This window comes from Daphnia pulicaria, chromosome 1 (genome assembly GCF_021234035.1).
Source record: "Daphnia pulicaria isolate SC F1-1A chromosome 1, SC_F0-13Bv2, whole genome shotgun sequence".
Taxonomy (NCBI): domain Eukaryota; kingdom Metazoa; phylum Arthropoda; class Branchiopoda; order Diplostraca; family Daphniidae; genus Daphnia; species Daphnia pulicaria.
Window position 1 is genome coordinate 25,238,373 of NC_060913.1, and position 18,060 is coordinate 25,256,432.

An 18,060-nucleotide genomic window follows, 5' to 3' on the forward strand; every position below is an offset into this window, starting at 1 on the left:
CCTATTTGGTAATTAATAATGTCTAGGCTACTCCCTTTTTTCATTTGCTGTCAATTCGTCAAGCAGAGATATACCATAATATACGTTACAATTATCTTACCTCTCTGCTGTTATCTACCGCAGTGCTAATATACACATAATCTGGTTGATGGGGCCATGTAAAATATAAGGGCTCAGTTTCTATATAAAGGTCCAACGATTTATGCTAAAAACAACTTCAAAGTTTCGTGTCTCAAAATAGATTCATTCCTCATAGAATTTTGGGAATTATTATAGTTCTCCTGCTTTTGGTAAATCCTGTAAGGGCGGATATTAAACAATGATATGGAGACTTATTTTACCCTCTCGTCATGGGGGTTTTCTGTTGTCCATTATACTAAATGAGACAAATAACAATAATTCATTATTTCAACCGTTGAGACGTACCGATTTAATATACGGAACTAAAACACGATCTCTTATCAGGTGCTGGCGGCTCATTCAAATTTTGTCTTCGATGACAGAAGCCAAAATTAATTACCCCAGTTAATTTCTTCACGATTGTATTTAAAAAAAAAACACGTTAGTGAGCTTATCCCAGTTTATTATAAAGATAACGACCCGATCGTAGATCAAAAAACGCTTAGAGAACCAAGGACAATAATAAATTTTGTTTATCATTACCCAAATGGTGATCGCGTGCTGTATAAGCAAACTTGATCGTGATAATAAATGACACTCAAATAACCCACTGGACCCTTGATCATAAAACAAATCATATAATCTAACGGCCTGCTGCCATTGATGTGTGTTATCAGTAACATTTCATCTGCAGCAATGAACAACAACGATGAAGAAAATAGCTAAGTGTATGTAAACTTGATTTTAATCTTTCATTGCAGCTACTGTACTCAGCTACCGTGGAAACCTTATTCGTATCCGTCAGTGATTTAAGGAGTTGAAGACAATTTGGTCGTTTCTACAAATCGATTCAGACGATGGAAAATCATTTCCTTCCATTTTTACTAGGAATTGTGGTGGTGATTTTCATCATTATGAACGAGACATCAGTTATTGCAGCAGCTGACGTTTCAGAGATGGATAACAATTTCGAAAACGGAGTGGTAAAACCGTGGATTGACCAGTCGGATCCCGCTGTCAAGTGGAAAATCGAGAACAGAACTTCACCTTGGGAGCCGGAGAATCTTCCGTTAAGTGGCTCGAATTATCTCAGAGTTGATCGCGGGTCTTCACTGTCGTTCGGTGTGGCTATTCTGCGCAGTCCCGTCTTGCCCGGCACCACCAACACCTTCTTTTCATTCTCTTTCTGGATCCGTTCCAAATGGCCACAATTCACAAATCTCGAGGTTACATGGCGAATGGGCGATATAACTAGTGACAGTTCTAAAATAAAAGATTTTTCAACTAATTGATTTGCAGTTATACTTGGCCAAAAACGGAAACGAAGGTTTGCTTTTAAGTCTCTACGAGTATTCCGATGTCAACAATCGAGATTGGCGTCGATCCGAAGTGGAGATTACGGATAATACGAATTCTGATTTGACGGTACGTTTATTTTCCTTTTGATAATTTAATCAATTAAAATAATTAATAATTTCCTCAACTGCAGTTGGTATTTTACGCTTATTGCGGGACTGCAGCGGAAGATGCTGTCGCCATCGACGACCTCTACTTTTCCACTGACGCAATTCTGACAACAGTACCGTCGGCAGCGTCGACAAGTTCATCGACAAAACCCAATACGTTGACGTCTTCATCTTCTAGCACAAATTCGACTAGTTCGACGGTCCCCATCACAACTTCTCCGACAACAACCACGACCGACGCAATATTGTCGACAACAACGGATGGAGAAATGACGTCAGAAACAAGTGAAACGCCAGAAACGAACCAAACGCCTGAAACGACAAGACGAACGCTCACGCCCAGCACACAGCCCGAGACAACTAGACGAACGCTCACGCCCACCCCAGGCGAAATAATCACGACCACCGATCCAACTTTCCCGATAACCGATCCGATTAGTACAGAAGAATCCTCATCGGGAACAACAGATTCGACTTTAACGACAACTCTACCAGAAGGTATCACTAATAAGAGCGTCAAAATCAGTCCACTTACGTATTTGTAGACCATTACGTTGTTATATCGTCTAATTATTCGTTAAAATAATCCCTTAAAAATATTTCCCTGTGAACAGAAAAGTGTCCCGAATTCCTTCAAGATGACACAATGGTCCCTTGTTCTACCATTGGCACCCAATGCTATTGCTTTTACAACGGCAGTGTAATAATCTATTTCATTAGTTTTATTATTCATCTATATAGTCGAATTCTTTTTGCTAAACAATTATTTTTAGTCGCAGCTGAACTGGACATCAGCGGATCAGATTTGTAGGGATGGAAGCATGACCTTATTAACCATCGACACTTTAGAAGAAGACCAATCCATCTTTGATCACGTCATTTCCAGTTCCGGTACAACAGTTTATAAAACTATAACGTTAAACTTATTAAACAGCTCTTATTTTGGATATTAAAAACATATAACTAGTACCGACTGGCTTATATTGGACTGCTGGAAAATATTCTCAAGGCAACGATCGATGGGAGTGGGCCTCCAACGAACCTTTTGAGCCATTTAGTTACGATAATTGGGGAGTGGGAGAACCCAGTAACGCAACTGATGCTGAATACTGCGCCTATGCAAATTTCAGCCCACCACAAAATTTCTCCGCTGGATATTGGAACGACGAACGATGTGCTTCACCAGGATTTAAATTCATCTGCGAACAAAATGACTAACTAATAGTGCGACCTTGTTTCTAAATAAAATTATATTTCTTAATTACATGAATCGAGAGTGGTGCTGTGCTGTAACTTGTAACTGCCATCAGCTTGATTCTGTACCCGATATTTATAATAAACTAAATAGCAACAGCGGCGAATAACTGAGTGGTTATCGATGGACCCGATTTAAAAAAAAACGACAGTGAATTAGGCGCAGCAATTAAACGGTGTTTTGATTTTCTGAATTTTATTTCGCTGTATAATATTCAAAACTTTTGCGAATAAAATTCATTCAGCCAATCACTCCTTCAAATCCAATTCCCGAATTTGTTGTCCACGACCGCGACACCAATCAAAGTTAAATAAATTTACTAAATTCTAATATAATTTGTTATCATAATTAAATCAAAGTTTTATATTTACGAATTTATTTTATCAATTTTTCAGTTAATAAATTTTTAAAGATTTTTATGAAAACGACTTCGCTCAGTTCGCTGTGAAGCAAAATGGCAACGTTTGTTCTTTAACCAGCCTTCTACCCATGTTTTTGTTGTTGTGTCAGTTTTGTCGACTCAATCAGTCACGCACAACACAGGTTTTCTAATCTAAATAGATAAAGAATGGTAATACTTTACTTAATCATTTTATCAAATAGATTTGTTAGTAGTAACCGGTATTTTGCATGTGTTAGTTGACGAAATGAACCAAAGATAAGTATAGTAAACATTCAAAGGGTTTTCATTTTTATGTGACGTGCTGGATTGGAGTCTGTAGTTTAGTGTTATTTTAGTTAGAACAAATGAGGCTATAAAGGGATTGTTCTTTTGGAAAAATGAACAGTATTCAAGTCCAACTACTCTTTTAGTCTTGTTCAAAAACTTAGTATACTTCCTCGTTTTCTTAACATTTCTGTGATGTGGAAGTCAAATGAGAAACAGATGAAACTTTGCTGTCACTAAGCTAAAGCACTTAAATACTAGCTTAAAATAGTGTGGTAGGAATTTTGTTCTAGTTTCTAGAAAACATGAACCTATATTTTTTCACAATTGATATTCATGCCATTCTATTTTGAAAACAGTTTTGTTACAGTTACACTCACAATGCTTGATTCTTTGTCAAGTAGTAGCCAGTCCCGCCAAGATGTTGTATTTCCCAGCAAGGTAAAAACATTTAACTAGTTCAATTCAAATTCCAATATTTTATCAATTTTTCTCTAGCATAATTCTAAAGAGGACATCTATCTGGTCGCACACCAGACACTTCGAACGGAGCAAACCATTGTCAATGCAAATCTTCCTAATGTGAGTTTTGCATTTGCATTCGTTGTTTATTTTTGTGTGAAATTTGTTCTTTTCCTGCTCTTTACTTCATAACAAGTGCTCGATGATTTTGGTTAGTCCGTTAGGAGTTCGACATCAATAGGAGACGAGGCACTTAGACTCCGTGTGTATTCATCTGTTTTGCTTTTCTTCGTCTGACGACCTTTAGAGACCACTTTGGTTTTTCTTTTTCCCACTTCGATTCAACAAAATTTGCAATGTAATCTTGCTTCAATTCTGATAGCTGTTTTCTGAATGTCTATAAAGTTTAGAACTAAATTTAAGAACCCTTATTTAAAAAAAAACTATTTAAAAATTTGAACTTTTTTGTCCGAGTTGTTCGCTTGTGCCTAGTCAATTCATAACTACCCGTTTGCTCTGCATTCTTTGTCATTCTTATATCCGTTTTCAAGAGAAAGAAAAACGGCCTAATTCTGGCCCATTTCCTTTTTCGTTGATTTACTGACCACTTGTATCACATGCCGCACTGCAGTGATGGCAACTCTTTTCCTATTTTTGTTTCTTTTCTTTTGCGAGGACAAAAATCCCTTTAATTACCCGTCGGATTTTCTTAGACATTTTAGAACTTTGATGTTCACATTTATGTTGAGTATTATTTGCCAAGTTATAAGAAGCACTTTATTGCTATTGCGCAATTATTGCTATGCCGTTAAACTACTCGGTTGTGTGCAAATTTCTTAGTGTGCTCGAGTAACCAATTACGCTAGGTAATCTTAATGCAACTACGGAGGTGCCAACGTTAATCTTATTAACTAATACGATTTTATTGTACATTTTTATACGTTGTAAGTGAACTGCTTGTGTCATTCTTAAACTCACATCAATTTCACCGAAAGTTGTTCGGTGATGATTATTTATTTTCCCCGATGATTTCTTTGTTGTTAGAATTTTGCCACGAACAAAACGGATATAAATTTTCGAGAAACTTAAAGATTTATTTTTTGATAATGAAGCGCAATCTGCAATCTGAAAAGTTATTTTCAATTAACCTCAGTTTGAATTTTTAGATGGACTCGTGTTTCTACTAGCATTTCGCAAGCCATCAATCAGTACATCCAAAATACAACAGTTCTACGATGAATATTGAAGCAGCATATGGGACAGTGCACGGACAACACGGTGTCGTGATTCGTTGTTACGTAATTGGCAGCCGTTACGAGTCCTGCCCATCGAGGTGATGACAGAATTTAACTTGTTTAAACATTTATTTCTCTTGATATTTAATCAACGTTTCTTTTTCATGATGGGAGGTAGGTCTGCCTGTTGCATAAGAAACAACTTTTTGCATCAACCTGAACCATTGAACCTGCAAATAACACACCGCCGTCAACGCAGAACTTATTCCTAATGTGAGAGTGGCCTGCATTCGCTTTTTATTTTTTTGTGGGAACAGAAAGTGTCAAAAATTTCATGCTCGGCTCTGTCCATTTTGACAAAGTGTTAGGTAATTTTGGCTGGACAGCGAATAGATCGGACGTAAGAGGAAGTAGTTTGATTCACTTGCTGGGTTTTGATAATTTTATTTGAGGGAGTAATGTTTCTTTTCGTCGCTTTCGTCGTTTCCATCTGCTCTCTCTACTTGTCGGGATTATAACAAATCGAAATCTGGTTTCCAAGGGGTGCAACGGTAGCTGTTAATTTTGCCCAATTCCGGTTAGGAAATATATTGTTACACTATACATTAAGAGCTGATCGTAGGATAAACTTGTTCGTCCCCTATGCTTAATAACTATACAGGTTTTATTTTGCTATTGAGTTTTATTTGCTGGGTTTATTCTGTTAACGTTGGCGGTTTTGGACGAAATAACAGATAACTGCAATACAATTTGACAGTGCAGTAAGGTTAATAAAATATGAACGCCGAAATTGTAAGAGAATTAAAGTTAGTCGAAAAATGAATGGCAGACAACATTTTTTATACCTTGAGATTCGTGAATTGCGGCCATTTGGAACGAATCCAAAAGTCAAAGAAGAAAGTGGCAATTTCATCCGTCCTCAGCGTAAAGATCTGACTGCGTAAAACGGCCACACCGAACGATAAAGTCGACCCGCGATCAACTCGGAGATAAGTCGATCCGTTGACCGGTGTAGGAGCGACATTCCCAGGCTCCCAGGGCGAATTTGTGTTCTCATAATATAAATAATCGTAATTTTAATCGGCTTGTTTGCAGCACTCTTTGAAATCGAAAATTTGGTTATTAGCTGTCGACTTGATCACCAACACCAATAATAAGCAGAGCGGAAACAGGAAGGATCTGAACATCTTTTCCCACGAAAAATGCTAATTTCCGGTTTTGACGAGCGGTAATAAAGTATATTCCACTTGGCTCTCATGTGCCGCAGTCTAATTAATCTATATGGAGTTATTGTAGTATCAATCAATTATCTATTGTCACACTCGAAGTTTGGCCCTGATTATTTACGAAGGACATGGACTGGACTCATAAGATTAGTGTCGCTCAAAAGTATTTACGTCTCCTAACTCAATAAGATGTCGCAGTTCGTGACTTATCGTTTTTCTTTTCGTTCTCCGACTGTATAGAGAAAACGTGAACGAGGTAATTTCCCGCTGTAAAACTAGGTTCTTTTTAGACTCTTTATCGTGAATCATTTTTTAATTGTACAGGACCGGGGAATATTCGGGAAACGGATTTTTGATTACCTGCCAGGTTATGCAACTAAACAAAAATGAATTACGTTGTCTATTGCACTGAAAATTTATTTCAAAGTATGTGATTCTTTTTGGTTTTAGATTAACAAGAACCAAAAGGTAGCTTCATCTTTTTGACAGGGATTTTAGCTCTATAGGAAAACAATGGTAATCTAAGACTCAAACCACCAAGAGTTGAAATAAACTTCAATTTTAGAATGCTGAAAATTATTTTTCTTTTACACAAATTAAAAATAGTTGGATTATACTGTTAAGAAACAACAACCGAAGAAATAAAACTCGAAGAACCAACAACTTCATATTTCATGCGACTATTATGACGATAACATTTCAATTATTGACGTACCGATTTCATGTGGAACTAAACGACGACCTATAGGTCTGTGCTGGGGATAGATCAGCTGCTGGCGGCTCTTTCAAATGTTGTATTCGATGCCAGAAGCCAATATTAATTACCTCAATTACCTCTTATACCAGTTTATTAAAGATAAAGACCTGATCGTATCAAACAACACGCACGAAAAAGTGCAGCTCAGGACAAAGTTGTTATCAACATTTAAACGGTGATTGCAGCATGAAGCAAGCTTGATCAGAGATAATAAGTGACACTCAGAACACACACTGGTTATTTGTCCTCGCTTCATTTTTATTTTTATAAAAGCCTTCAAAGTTCAAACAATAGGATTTAATATACATAGACGATAATGCTGCCAACACTTGACCATAAAATAAAATCATAATCTCACGGCCTGTCAAAACTAACCTACAACAGACGAGGAAAAACCACAACCGAATTTATTGAAACAGAACTTGACTTTAATCTTTCATTGCAGCTAGGCTACTGTGCTCGTCGATCGTGGAAACCATTGCGCTTAGTTCCTTGATTTTGTCTCGAATCCGTCAGTGATTTAAGGAGTTTAAGACAATTTGGTCGTTTCAACAAATCGGTTAACGATGGGAAATAATTTCTTTACATTTTTAGTAGGAATTGTGGTGGTGACATTCTTCATTATCGACCAAATATCTGTCATTGCAGCAGCTGACGTTTCAGTGGATAACAATTTTGAAAACGGAGAAGTATCACCGTGGATTGACGAATCAAAAACCGCTGTTAAATGGAAAATCGAGAACAGAACTTCTTCTTCGGAGCCGGAGAATCTTCCGCTAAGTGGCTCGAATTATCTCCGAGTTGATCGCGGGACTTCACTGTCGTTCGGTGTGGCTATTCTGCGCAGTCCCGTCTTTAGTCTTTCGACCGGCACCAAGGCCACCTTTTCATTCTCGTTCTGGATCCGTTCCAAATGGCCACAATTCACAAATCTCGAGGTTACATGGCGCGATATAACTAGTGACAATTCCAAAATAAAAGATTTTTCGATTAATTGATTTGCAGTTATACTTGGCCAAAAACAGGAAGGAAAGTTTGCTTTTAAATTTTTACGAGTATTCCGATGTCAACAATCGAGATTGGCGTCAATCCGAGACTGTGAATATTACAGATGATACGAATTCTGATTTGACGGTACGTTTATTTTACCTCTTGATATAATTTAATCAATTCAAAAAAATTAATTATTTCCGCAAGTGCAGTTGGTATTTTACGCTTATTGCGGAAATGCCACGGAAGATGCTGTCGCCATCGACGACCTCTACTTTTTCCCTGACGCTCTTCTGACTACAGAAACGTCTCCATCTTCCGGAACGGATTCGACCAGCTCGACAAAAACCCCAACCAGCGCAATATCGTCGACATCAACTGACGCAGAAATGTCATCAGAAGCATCAGAAATGACAGCCTCGCCTACAACGATCGAGACCACCACAAACGAAATAATCACGACCACTCATCCAACTTTCCCGGTATCCGATCCGATTAGTAAAGAAGAATCCTCACCGGGAACAACAGATTCGACTTTAACGAGAACTTTACCAGAAGGTATCACTAGTAAGAGCGTCATACGTAATTTTAGAACATTACGTTGTTATATCGTCTAATTATTCGTTAAAATAATCCCTTAAAAATATTTTCTTGTGAACAGAAAAGTGTCCCGAATTCCTTCAAGACGAAACATCGGTCCCTTGTTATACCATTGGCACCCAATGCTATTGCTTTTACATAGGCAGTGTAATAATCTATTCAATTCATTTTATTATTCAACCATATTAGTCGAATTCATTTTGCTAAAAATATTTTTAGTTGCAGCTAGACTGGATATCAGCGGATCAGTTTTGTAGGGATGGAAGCATGACTTTATTAACCATCGAAACTGCAGAGGAAGACCAATCCATCTTTGATCACGTCATTAACAGTCCCGGTATAATAGTTTATACCACTATCAAATTAAACCTATTAAAAAAGCTCTTATTTTGGATATTAAAAAAAAAACATAGAACTAACGAATGGCTTATATTGGACTGCTGGAAAATATTCTCAAGACATCGATGGATGGGAGTGGGCCTCCAACGAACCTTTTGAGCCCGTTAGTTACGAAAATTGGGGAGTGGGAGAACCCAGTAACGCAACTGATGCTGAATACTGCGCCTATGCAAATTTCAGCCCACCACAAAATTTCTCCGCTGGATATTGGTACGACGACCGATGTGCTACACCAGGATTTAAATTCATCTGCGAACAAAATGACTAACTAATAGTGCGACCTTGTGTCTAATAATAAAATTATATTTCATAATTACATGAATCGAGAGTGGTGCTGTGCTGTAACTTGTAACTGCCATCAGCTTGATTCTGTACCCAATATTTATAATAAAGTAAATAGCAACAGCGGCGAATAACTGAGTGGTTATCGATGGACCCGATTTAAAAAAAAACGACAGTGAATTAGGCGCAGCAATTATACGGTGTTTTAATTTTCTGAAATTTATTTCGCTGTATAAAATTCACAACTTTTGCGAATAAAATTCATTCAGCCAATCACTCCTTCAAATCCAATTCTCGAATTTGTTGTCCACGACCGCGACGCCAATCAAAGTTAAATAAATTTACTAAATTCTAATATAATTTGTTATCATAATTAAATCAAAGTTTTATATTTACGAATTTATTTTATCAATTTTTCAGTTAATAAATTCTTAAAGATTTTTATGAAAACGACTTCGCTCAGTTCGCTGTGAAGCAAAATGGCAACGTTTGTTCTTTAACCAGCCTTCTACCCATGTTTTTGTTGTTGTGTCAGTTTTGCCGACTAAATCAGTCACGCACAACACAGGTTTTCTAATCTAAATAGATAAAGAATGGTAATACTTTACTTAATCATTTTATCAAATAGTTTTGTTAGTAGTAACCGGTATTTTGCATGTGTTAGTTGACGAAATGAACCAAAGATAAGTATAGTAAACATTCAAAAGGGTTTCCATTTTTATGTGACGTGCTGGATTGGAGTCTGTAGTTTAGTGTTATTTTAGTTAGAACAAATGAGGCTATAAAGGGATTGTACTTTTGGAAAAATGAACAGTATTCAAGTCCAACTACTCTTTTAGTCTTGTTCAAAAACTTAGTATACTTCCTCGTTTTCTTAACATTTCTGTGATGTGGTAGTCAAATGAGAAACTGATGAAACTTTGCTGTCACTAAGCTAAAGCACTTAAATACTAGCTTAAAATAGTGTGGTAGGATTTTTGTTCTAGTTTGCTAGAAAACGTGAACATATATTTTTTCACAATTGATATTCATGCCATTCTATTTTGAAAACAGTTTTGTTACAGTTACACTCACAATGCTTGATTCTTTGTCAAGTAGTAGCCAGTCCCGCCAAGATGCTGTGTATATCCCATCAAGGTAAAAACATTCAACTAGTTCAATTCAAATTCCAATATTTTATCAATTTTTCTCTAGCATAATTCTAAAGAGGACATCTATCTGGTCGCACACCAGACACTTCGAACGGAACACACCGTAGTCGATGAAAATCTTCCTAATTGTGAGTTTTGCATTTGCATTCGCTGTTTATTTTTGTGTGAAATTTGTTCTTTTCCTGCTCTTTACTTCATAACAAGTGCTCTATGATTTTGGCTAGACCGTTAGGAGTTCGACATCAATAGGAGACGAGGCACTTAGACTCCGTGTTTATTCATCTGTTTTGCTTTTCTTCGTCTGACGACCTTTAGAGACCACTATGGTTTTCTTTTTCCCACTTCGATTCAACAAAATTTGCAATGTAATCTTGCTTCAATTCTGATAGCTGTTTACTGAAAGTCTATAAAGTTTAGAACTAACTTTAAGAACCCTTATTTAAAAAAAAACTATTTAAAAATTTGAACTCTTTTCCGAGTTGTTTGCTTGTGCCTAGTCAATTCATAACTACCCGTTCGCTCTGATTCTTTTTCATTCTTATATCCGTTTTCAAGAGAAAGAAAAACGGCCTAATTCTGGCCCATTTCCTTTGTCGTTGATTTACCCACCACTTGTATCACATGCCGCACTGCAGTGATGGCAACTCTTTTCCTATTTTTGTTTCTTTTCTTTTGCGAGGACGAAAATCCCTTTAATTACCCGTCCGGATTTTCTAAGACATTTGAGGACTTTGATATTCACATTTATGTTGAGTATTATTTTCCAAGTTATAAGAAGCACTTAATTGTTATTGCGCAATTATTGCTATGCCGTTAAACTACTAGGGTGTGTGCAAATTTCTTAGTGTGCTCGAGTAATTCCAATTACGCTAGCTAATCTTAAATGCAACTACGGAGGTGCCAACGTTAATCTTAAAACTAATACGATTTTATTTTGCATATTCATACGTTGTTGTAAGTGAACTGCTTGTGTCATTCTCAAACTCACATCAATTTCACCGAAAGTTGTTCGGTGATAATTATTTATTTTCCCCGATGATTTCTTTGTTGTTAGAATCATGCCACGGTCAAACAGATATAAATTTTCGAGAAACTTAAAGATTAATTTTTTTTATAATGAAACGCAATCTGCAATCTGAAAAGTTATTTTCAATTAACCTCAGTTTGAATTTTTAGATGGTCTCGTGTTTCTACTAGCATTTCGCATGTCATCAATCAGTACATCCAAAATACAACAGTTCTACGATGAATATTGAAGCCGATTGAAGCGGCATATGCGACAGTGCACGGATAACACTGTCGTGATTCGTTGTTACGTAATTGTCAGTCCCGCTACGAGACTTGCCCATCGAGGTGATAGAATTTAACTTGTTTAGGCCTAAACATTTTTTCCCCTTGATATTTAATCAACGTTTCTTTTTCATGATGGAAGGGAGGTCTGCCTGTTGCATAAGAAACAGCTATGTGCATCAACCTGAACCATTGAACCTGCAAACACACTGACGTCAATGCAGAACTTCCTAATGTGAGTGCCTGCATTCGCTGTTTATTTTTTTGTGGGCCTCTGTCCATTTTGACAAAGTGTTAGGTAATTTTGGCTGGACAGCGAATAGTTTGGACGTAAGAGCAAGTAGTTTGATTCACTTGCTGGGTTTTGATGATTTTATTTGAAGAAGTAATGTTTCTTTTCGTCGCTTTCGTCGTTTCCATCTGCTCTCTCTACTTGCCGCGGGAGTATAACAAATCGAAATCTGGTTTCCAAGGCCGGGGTGCAACGGTAGCTGTTAATTTTGCACAATTCCGGTAGGGAATATTGTTACACTATAAACAATAAGAGCTGATCGTATAGGATAAACTTGTTCGACCCCAATGCTTAACTATACAGGTTTTATTTTTCTATTGAGTTTTATTTGTTGGGTATGAATAACACTCAAAATGTTGAACATCAATTTGGAACTTTCTGTTAACGTTGGCTGTTTTGGACGAAACATAACAGATAACTGCAATACAATTTGACAGTGCAGTAAGGTTAATAAAATATGAACGCCGAAATTGTAAGAGAATTAAAGTTAGTCGAAAAATGAATGGCAGACAACATTTTTTATACCTTGAGATTCGTGAATTGCGGCCATTTGGAACGAATCCAAAAGTCAAAGAAGAAAGTGGCAATTTCATCCGTCCTCAGCGTAAAGATCTGACTGCGTAAAACGGCCACACCGAACGATAAAGTCGACCCGCGATCAACTCGGAGATAAGTCGATCCGTTGACCGGTGTAGGAGCGACATTCCCAGGCTCCCAGGGCGAATTTGTGTTCTCATAATATAAATAATCGTAATTTTAATCGGCTTGTTTGCAGCACTCTTTGAAATCGAAAATTTGGTTATTAGCTGTCGACTTGATCACCAACACCAATAATAAGCAGAGCGGAAACAGGAAGGATCTGAACATCTTTTCCCACGAAAAATGCTAATTTCCGGTTTTGACGAGCGGTAATAAAGTATATTCCACTTGGCTCTCATGTGCCGCAGTCTAATTAATCTATATGGAGTTATTGTAGTATCAATCAATTATCTATTGTCACACTCGAAGTTTGGCCCTGATTATTTACGAAGGACATGGACTGGACTCATAAGATTAGTGTCGCTCAAAAGTATTTACGTCTCCTAACTCAATAAGATGTCGCAGTTCGTGACTTATCGTTTTTCTTTTCGTTCTCCGACTGTATAGAGAAAACGTGAACGAGGTAATTTCCCGCTGTAAAACTAGGTTCTTTTTAGACTCTTTATCGTGAATCATTTTTTAATTGTACAGGACCGGGGAATATTCGGGAAACGGATTTTTGATTACCTGCCAGGTTATGCAACTAAACAAAAATGAATTACGTTGTCTATTGCACTGAAAATTTATTTCAAAGTATGTGATTCTTTTTGGTTTTAGATTAACAAGAACCAAAAGGTAGCTTCATCTTTTTGACAGGGATTTTAGCTCTATAGGAAAACAATGGTAATCTAAGACTCAAACCACCAAGAGTTGAAATAAACTTCAATTTTAGAATGCTGAAAATTATTTTTCTTTTACACAAATTAAAAATAGTTGGATTATACTGTTAAGAAACAACAACCGAAGAAATAAAACTCGAAGAACCAACAACTTCATATTTCATGCGACTATTATGACGATAACATTTCAATTATTGACGTACCGATTTCATGTGGAACTAAACGACGACCTATAGGTCTGTGCTGGGGATAGATCAGCTGCTGGCGGCTCTTTCAAATGTTGTATTCGATGCCAGAAGCCAATATTAATTACCTCAATTACCTCTTATACCAGTTTATTAAAGATAAAGACCTGATCGTATCAAACAACACGCACGAAAAAGTGCAGCTCAGGACAAAGTTGTTATCAACATTTAAACGGTGATTGCAGCATGAAGCAAGCTTGATCAGAGATAATAAGTGACACTCAGAACACACACACTGGTTATTTGTCCTCGCTTCATTTTTATTTTTATAAAAGCCTTCAAAGTTCAAACAATAGGATTTAATATACATAGACGATAATGCTGCCAACACTTGACCATAAAATAAAATCATAATCTCACGGCCTGTCAAAACTTAACCTACTACAGACGAGGAAAAACCACAACCGAATTTATTTAAACAGAACTTGATTTTAATCTTTCATTGCAGCTAGGCTACTGTGCTCGTCGATAGTGGAAACCATTGCGCTTAGTTCCTTGATTTTGTTTCGAATCCGTCAGTGATTTAAGGAGTTAAAGACAATTTGGTCGTTTTAACAAATCGGTTAACGATGGGAAATAATTTCTTTACATTTTTAGTAGGAATTGTGGTGGTGACATTCTTCATTATCGACCAAATATCAGTTATTGCAGCAGCTGACGTTTCAGTGGATAACAATAATTTTGAAAACGGAGTGGTAAAACCGTGGATTGACGAATCTAAAACCGCTGTTAAATGGAAAATCGAGAACAGAACTTCTTCTTCGGAGCCGGAGAATCTTCCGCTAAGTGGCTCGAATTATCTCCGAGTTGATCGCGGGACTTCACTGGCGTTCGGTGTGGCTATTCTGCGCAGTCCCGTCTTTAGTCTTTCGTCCGGCACCAACGCCACCTTTTCATTCTCGTTCTGGATCCGTTCCAAATGGCCACAATTCACAAATCTCGAGGTTACATGGCGATAACTAGTGACACTTCTAAAATAAAAGATTTTTCGATTAATTGATTTGCAGTTATACTTGGCCAAAAACAGGAAGGAAAGTTTGCTTTTAAATTTTTACGAGTATTCCAATGTCACTAATCTAAAATGGAGTAAAACCGAGGTGAATATTACGGATAATACAAATTCTGATTTGACGGTACGTTTATTTTCCTCTCGATAAGTTAATCAATTCAAAAAATTAATTATTTCTTCAAGTGTAGTTGGTATTTTACGCTTATTGTGGAAATGCCGTGGAAGATGCTGTTGCCATCGACGACCTCTACTTTTTCACTGACGCTCTTCTGACTACAGAAACGTCTTCACCTTCCGGAACGGATTCGACCAGCTCGACAACAACCCCAACCAGCGAAATATCGTCGACATCAACTGACGCAGAAATGTCATCAGAAACATCAGAAATGACAGCCTCGCCTACAACGATCGAGACCACCGCTAACGAAATAATCACAACAACCCCAGGCGAAATAATCACGACAACCTCAGACGAAATAATCACGACCACCGATCCAACTTTCCCGGTAACCGATCCGATTAGTACAGAAGAATCCTCATGGGGAACAACAGATTCGACTTTAACGACAACTTTAGCAGAAGGTATCACAAATAAGAGCGTCAAAATCAGTCCACCTATTTGCAGACCATTACGTTGTTATATCGTATAATTATTCGTTAAAATAATCCCTTAAAAATATTTTCTTGTGAACAGAAAAGTGTCTGGAATTCCTTCAAAATGACACATCGGTCCCTTGTTATACCATTGGTACCCAATGCTATTGCTTTTACATAGGCAGTGTAATAATCTCATTCATTCATTCAATTTCATTCATTTTATTATTTATTCATAGTCGAATTCATTTTGCTAAACAAATATTTTTAGTCGCAGCTAACCTGGACATCAGCGGATCAGTTTTGTAGGGATGGAAGCATGACCTTATTAACCATCGAAACTTTAGAGGAAGACCAATCCATCTTTGATCACGTCAAATCCATTTCAGGTATAACAGTTTATAAAACTATAAAGTTAAACTTATTAAACAGCTCGTATTTTGGATATTAAAAAAAACATAGAACTACAGAATACCCTATATTGGACTGCTGGAAAATATTCTCAAGACATCGATGGATGGGAGTGGGCCTCCAACGAACCTTTTGAGCCATTTAGTTACGATAATTGGGGAGTGGGAGAACCCAATGGGGACTATACAACTAATGAATACTGCGTCTATGCAAATTTAAACCAAAAAAATTTCGCTGCTGGATATTGGTATGACGACCGATGTGCTGCACCAGGTTTTAAATTTATCTGCGAACAAAATGACTAATAGAGCGACCTTGTTTTTAATTAAAATTATGATGTTTCATACATGAATCGAAAATGGTGCTGTTGCTATCAGCTTGATTCTGTATAGGCCTACTAGTAGTATTTATAAAATAAACTAAAGCAACAGTGACAAATAACTAAAGTGGCTATCACTAGAGCACATTAAAAACATAACGGAAATGAATTCGTGACAACAAGTATATAGTGTTTTGGTTTTATTGATTTTATTTTATGAAGAAACATGCCTTATGACGAAAATTTTTCAAAACTGAAAGCCAAATCCTCGGAAGTCTCCAATTGTACCACGCCAATATTTCCTCGCCAACGAATTAAATCCGACGTTCCAAAAATGTGGGCGAAAATGTAATGAGGTCCTGAATATCCTCTAAAGTCACGTTCGGTTTGGACCCCGGAATGAAGTCGGCGAACAGGCCGCGGTCGGACGAGTTCACGACCAAGTTTTTCTTCAAAAAGTGTCCGCGATCGGGTTGACGGGTTTGGTGTCCTTTTCCGTGGCTGTCGGTTGGCAACGACTCGTTCGGAAATGAGCTTTCTCGTACAGGTACTAGAGCAGTTACTGCCCGGTACCTGTTTCGAAAACCGGTTCGAAAATGAAAAAGTTGAAAAATTTTGGTCTTGAATTTCTTGGTTTTCCGGATTGACCGGATTGACCGGATGAAGGACAGATGCTGATTCGGTTCGGGATTAGTAGCGATGCGACGGTGGTGGTTGTTCGATTTGTCTCGTGGCAAGTTACGCCCAATCTCCTCGACGTCTTCATCAACTTCCATTCCGTTACCTTTCAAGAGGGGACTGACACCTTCGTCCATTTTCGGGAGTTTGTTGGATCTTTCCGGGCGAATCTTCTCTCCAACATTACGCAGCCCAACAACATCTAGCTCGGAGGATGTTTCGGTCAAACGAAGTTTTTTGGGTCTGCGATGAAAAATTTCTTCATCCTTGTACTCTAAAGTACGCTTCCGCTTCTCAGACAAAGACAAGCATTCAAAGAGAAAACATAGTAGACCTTCCATTTTCAAATTTGGGTAGTTTTGGTAAACAGAATAATGATGGGGAAATGGGCTTCCCCTTTATAGACTTTGCTAAGGCATTCGTTGTTTGCAACACGCAAATTTCTCTCATTTTTTTAGTTTTATTAATATAATTTCAATTTGAAAATTTTTTAATGATAATGTAATTAAAGTTTAGATTTTTACGAAGCTATTTCAACAATTTTCACGTAAATAAATATTTTTTTAAAGTATTAGTTTGATTTATTTGATCAGGAAAATGCTTAATTGCTCTGACGCGCTCTGACGAGTTACGAAACAGTGTTAAGTAAGTGGCCGGTGCCCGGTGGCATTTCATTACTTTGCGGATGAATTTAAAAGCTCAGTTAAATTATAGAATTAACAATCTTAAAAAAGAAAGGAAATGCAACTGCTGAAATTTTAATACATTCAGCCAATCCTCTTTCAAAGTTCAAAAAAATACAGTACAACTCTTATCCACGACAACGGCGCCAATCCGAGGTTTATTAATTTAAATTGAAGTTATAATAATTTTTTAAATCACAATTTAATCAAATTTTTAATATTTTGAATTTAATGTAGCAAAAAACAATGAATTAATGTTAAGGTAATTAAAATTAGAATAAAAACGACACCGTTGTGACACAAAAAGACATGGCCTTTTCAAAATGGCGACATTTGTTTTTTATTGTTCTTTGTTTAGTTTGGAATGGTTCGGCCCGGCTTTTCCCATGTCACGTCGTCACTCGTCACTCTTATACTTGTTAGCTATTGTTAGTAATAATCACTTAATCAGATTGATGAACCAAAGTAAAGTCAAGTAACAAATGAAAGGTTTTCAATAGCATGCTGCTGT

The 18,060-nt window shown here is 37.1% G+C and overlaps 1 protein-coding gene and 1 long non-coding RNA gene across 4 annotated transcripts; both read left to right on the forward strand.

Moving 5' to 3' along the window:
• Positions 1-970: 970 nt before the first annotated feature.
• On the forward strand, positions 971-16,294 carry LOC124315458. Of its 3 annotated transcripts, none has more exons than XM_046781150.1 (6): positions 971-1,346; positions 1,420-1,545; positions 15,053-15,446; positions 15,559-15,644; positions 15,730-15,847; positions 15,921-16,294. In XM_046781150.1, exons 1-6 carry the CDS (start codon positions 978-980, stop codon positions 16,172-16,174), a joined length of 1,347 nt encoding a protein of 448 aa, XP_046637106.1. In that variant the 5' UTR covers positions 971-977; the 3' UTR covers positions 16,175-16,294. The 3 variants fall into 3 exon arrangements, with proteins under 3 accessions (XP_046637106.1, XP_046637117.1, XP_046637098.1); XM_046781161.1 differs by lacking the exons at positions 971-1,346; positions 1,420-1,545 and adding exons at positions 7,578-8,126; positions 8,194-8,322 and having other exon boundaries at positions 15,929-16,136; XM_046781142.1 differs by lacking the exons at positions 971-1,346; positions 1,420-1,545 and adding exons at positions 7,583-8,126; positions 8,194-8,322.
• On the forward strand, positions 3,332-5,898 carry LOC124319815. Its single transcript, XR_006913506.1, has 5 exons — positions 3,332-3,412; positions 3,868-3,949; positions 4,007-4,090; positions 5,137-5,303; positions 5,384-5,898. It is a non-coding gene; the product is annotated as an uncharacterized LOC124319815 (long non-coding RNA).
• Positions 16,295-18,060: the final 1,766 nt, after the last annotated feature.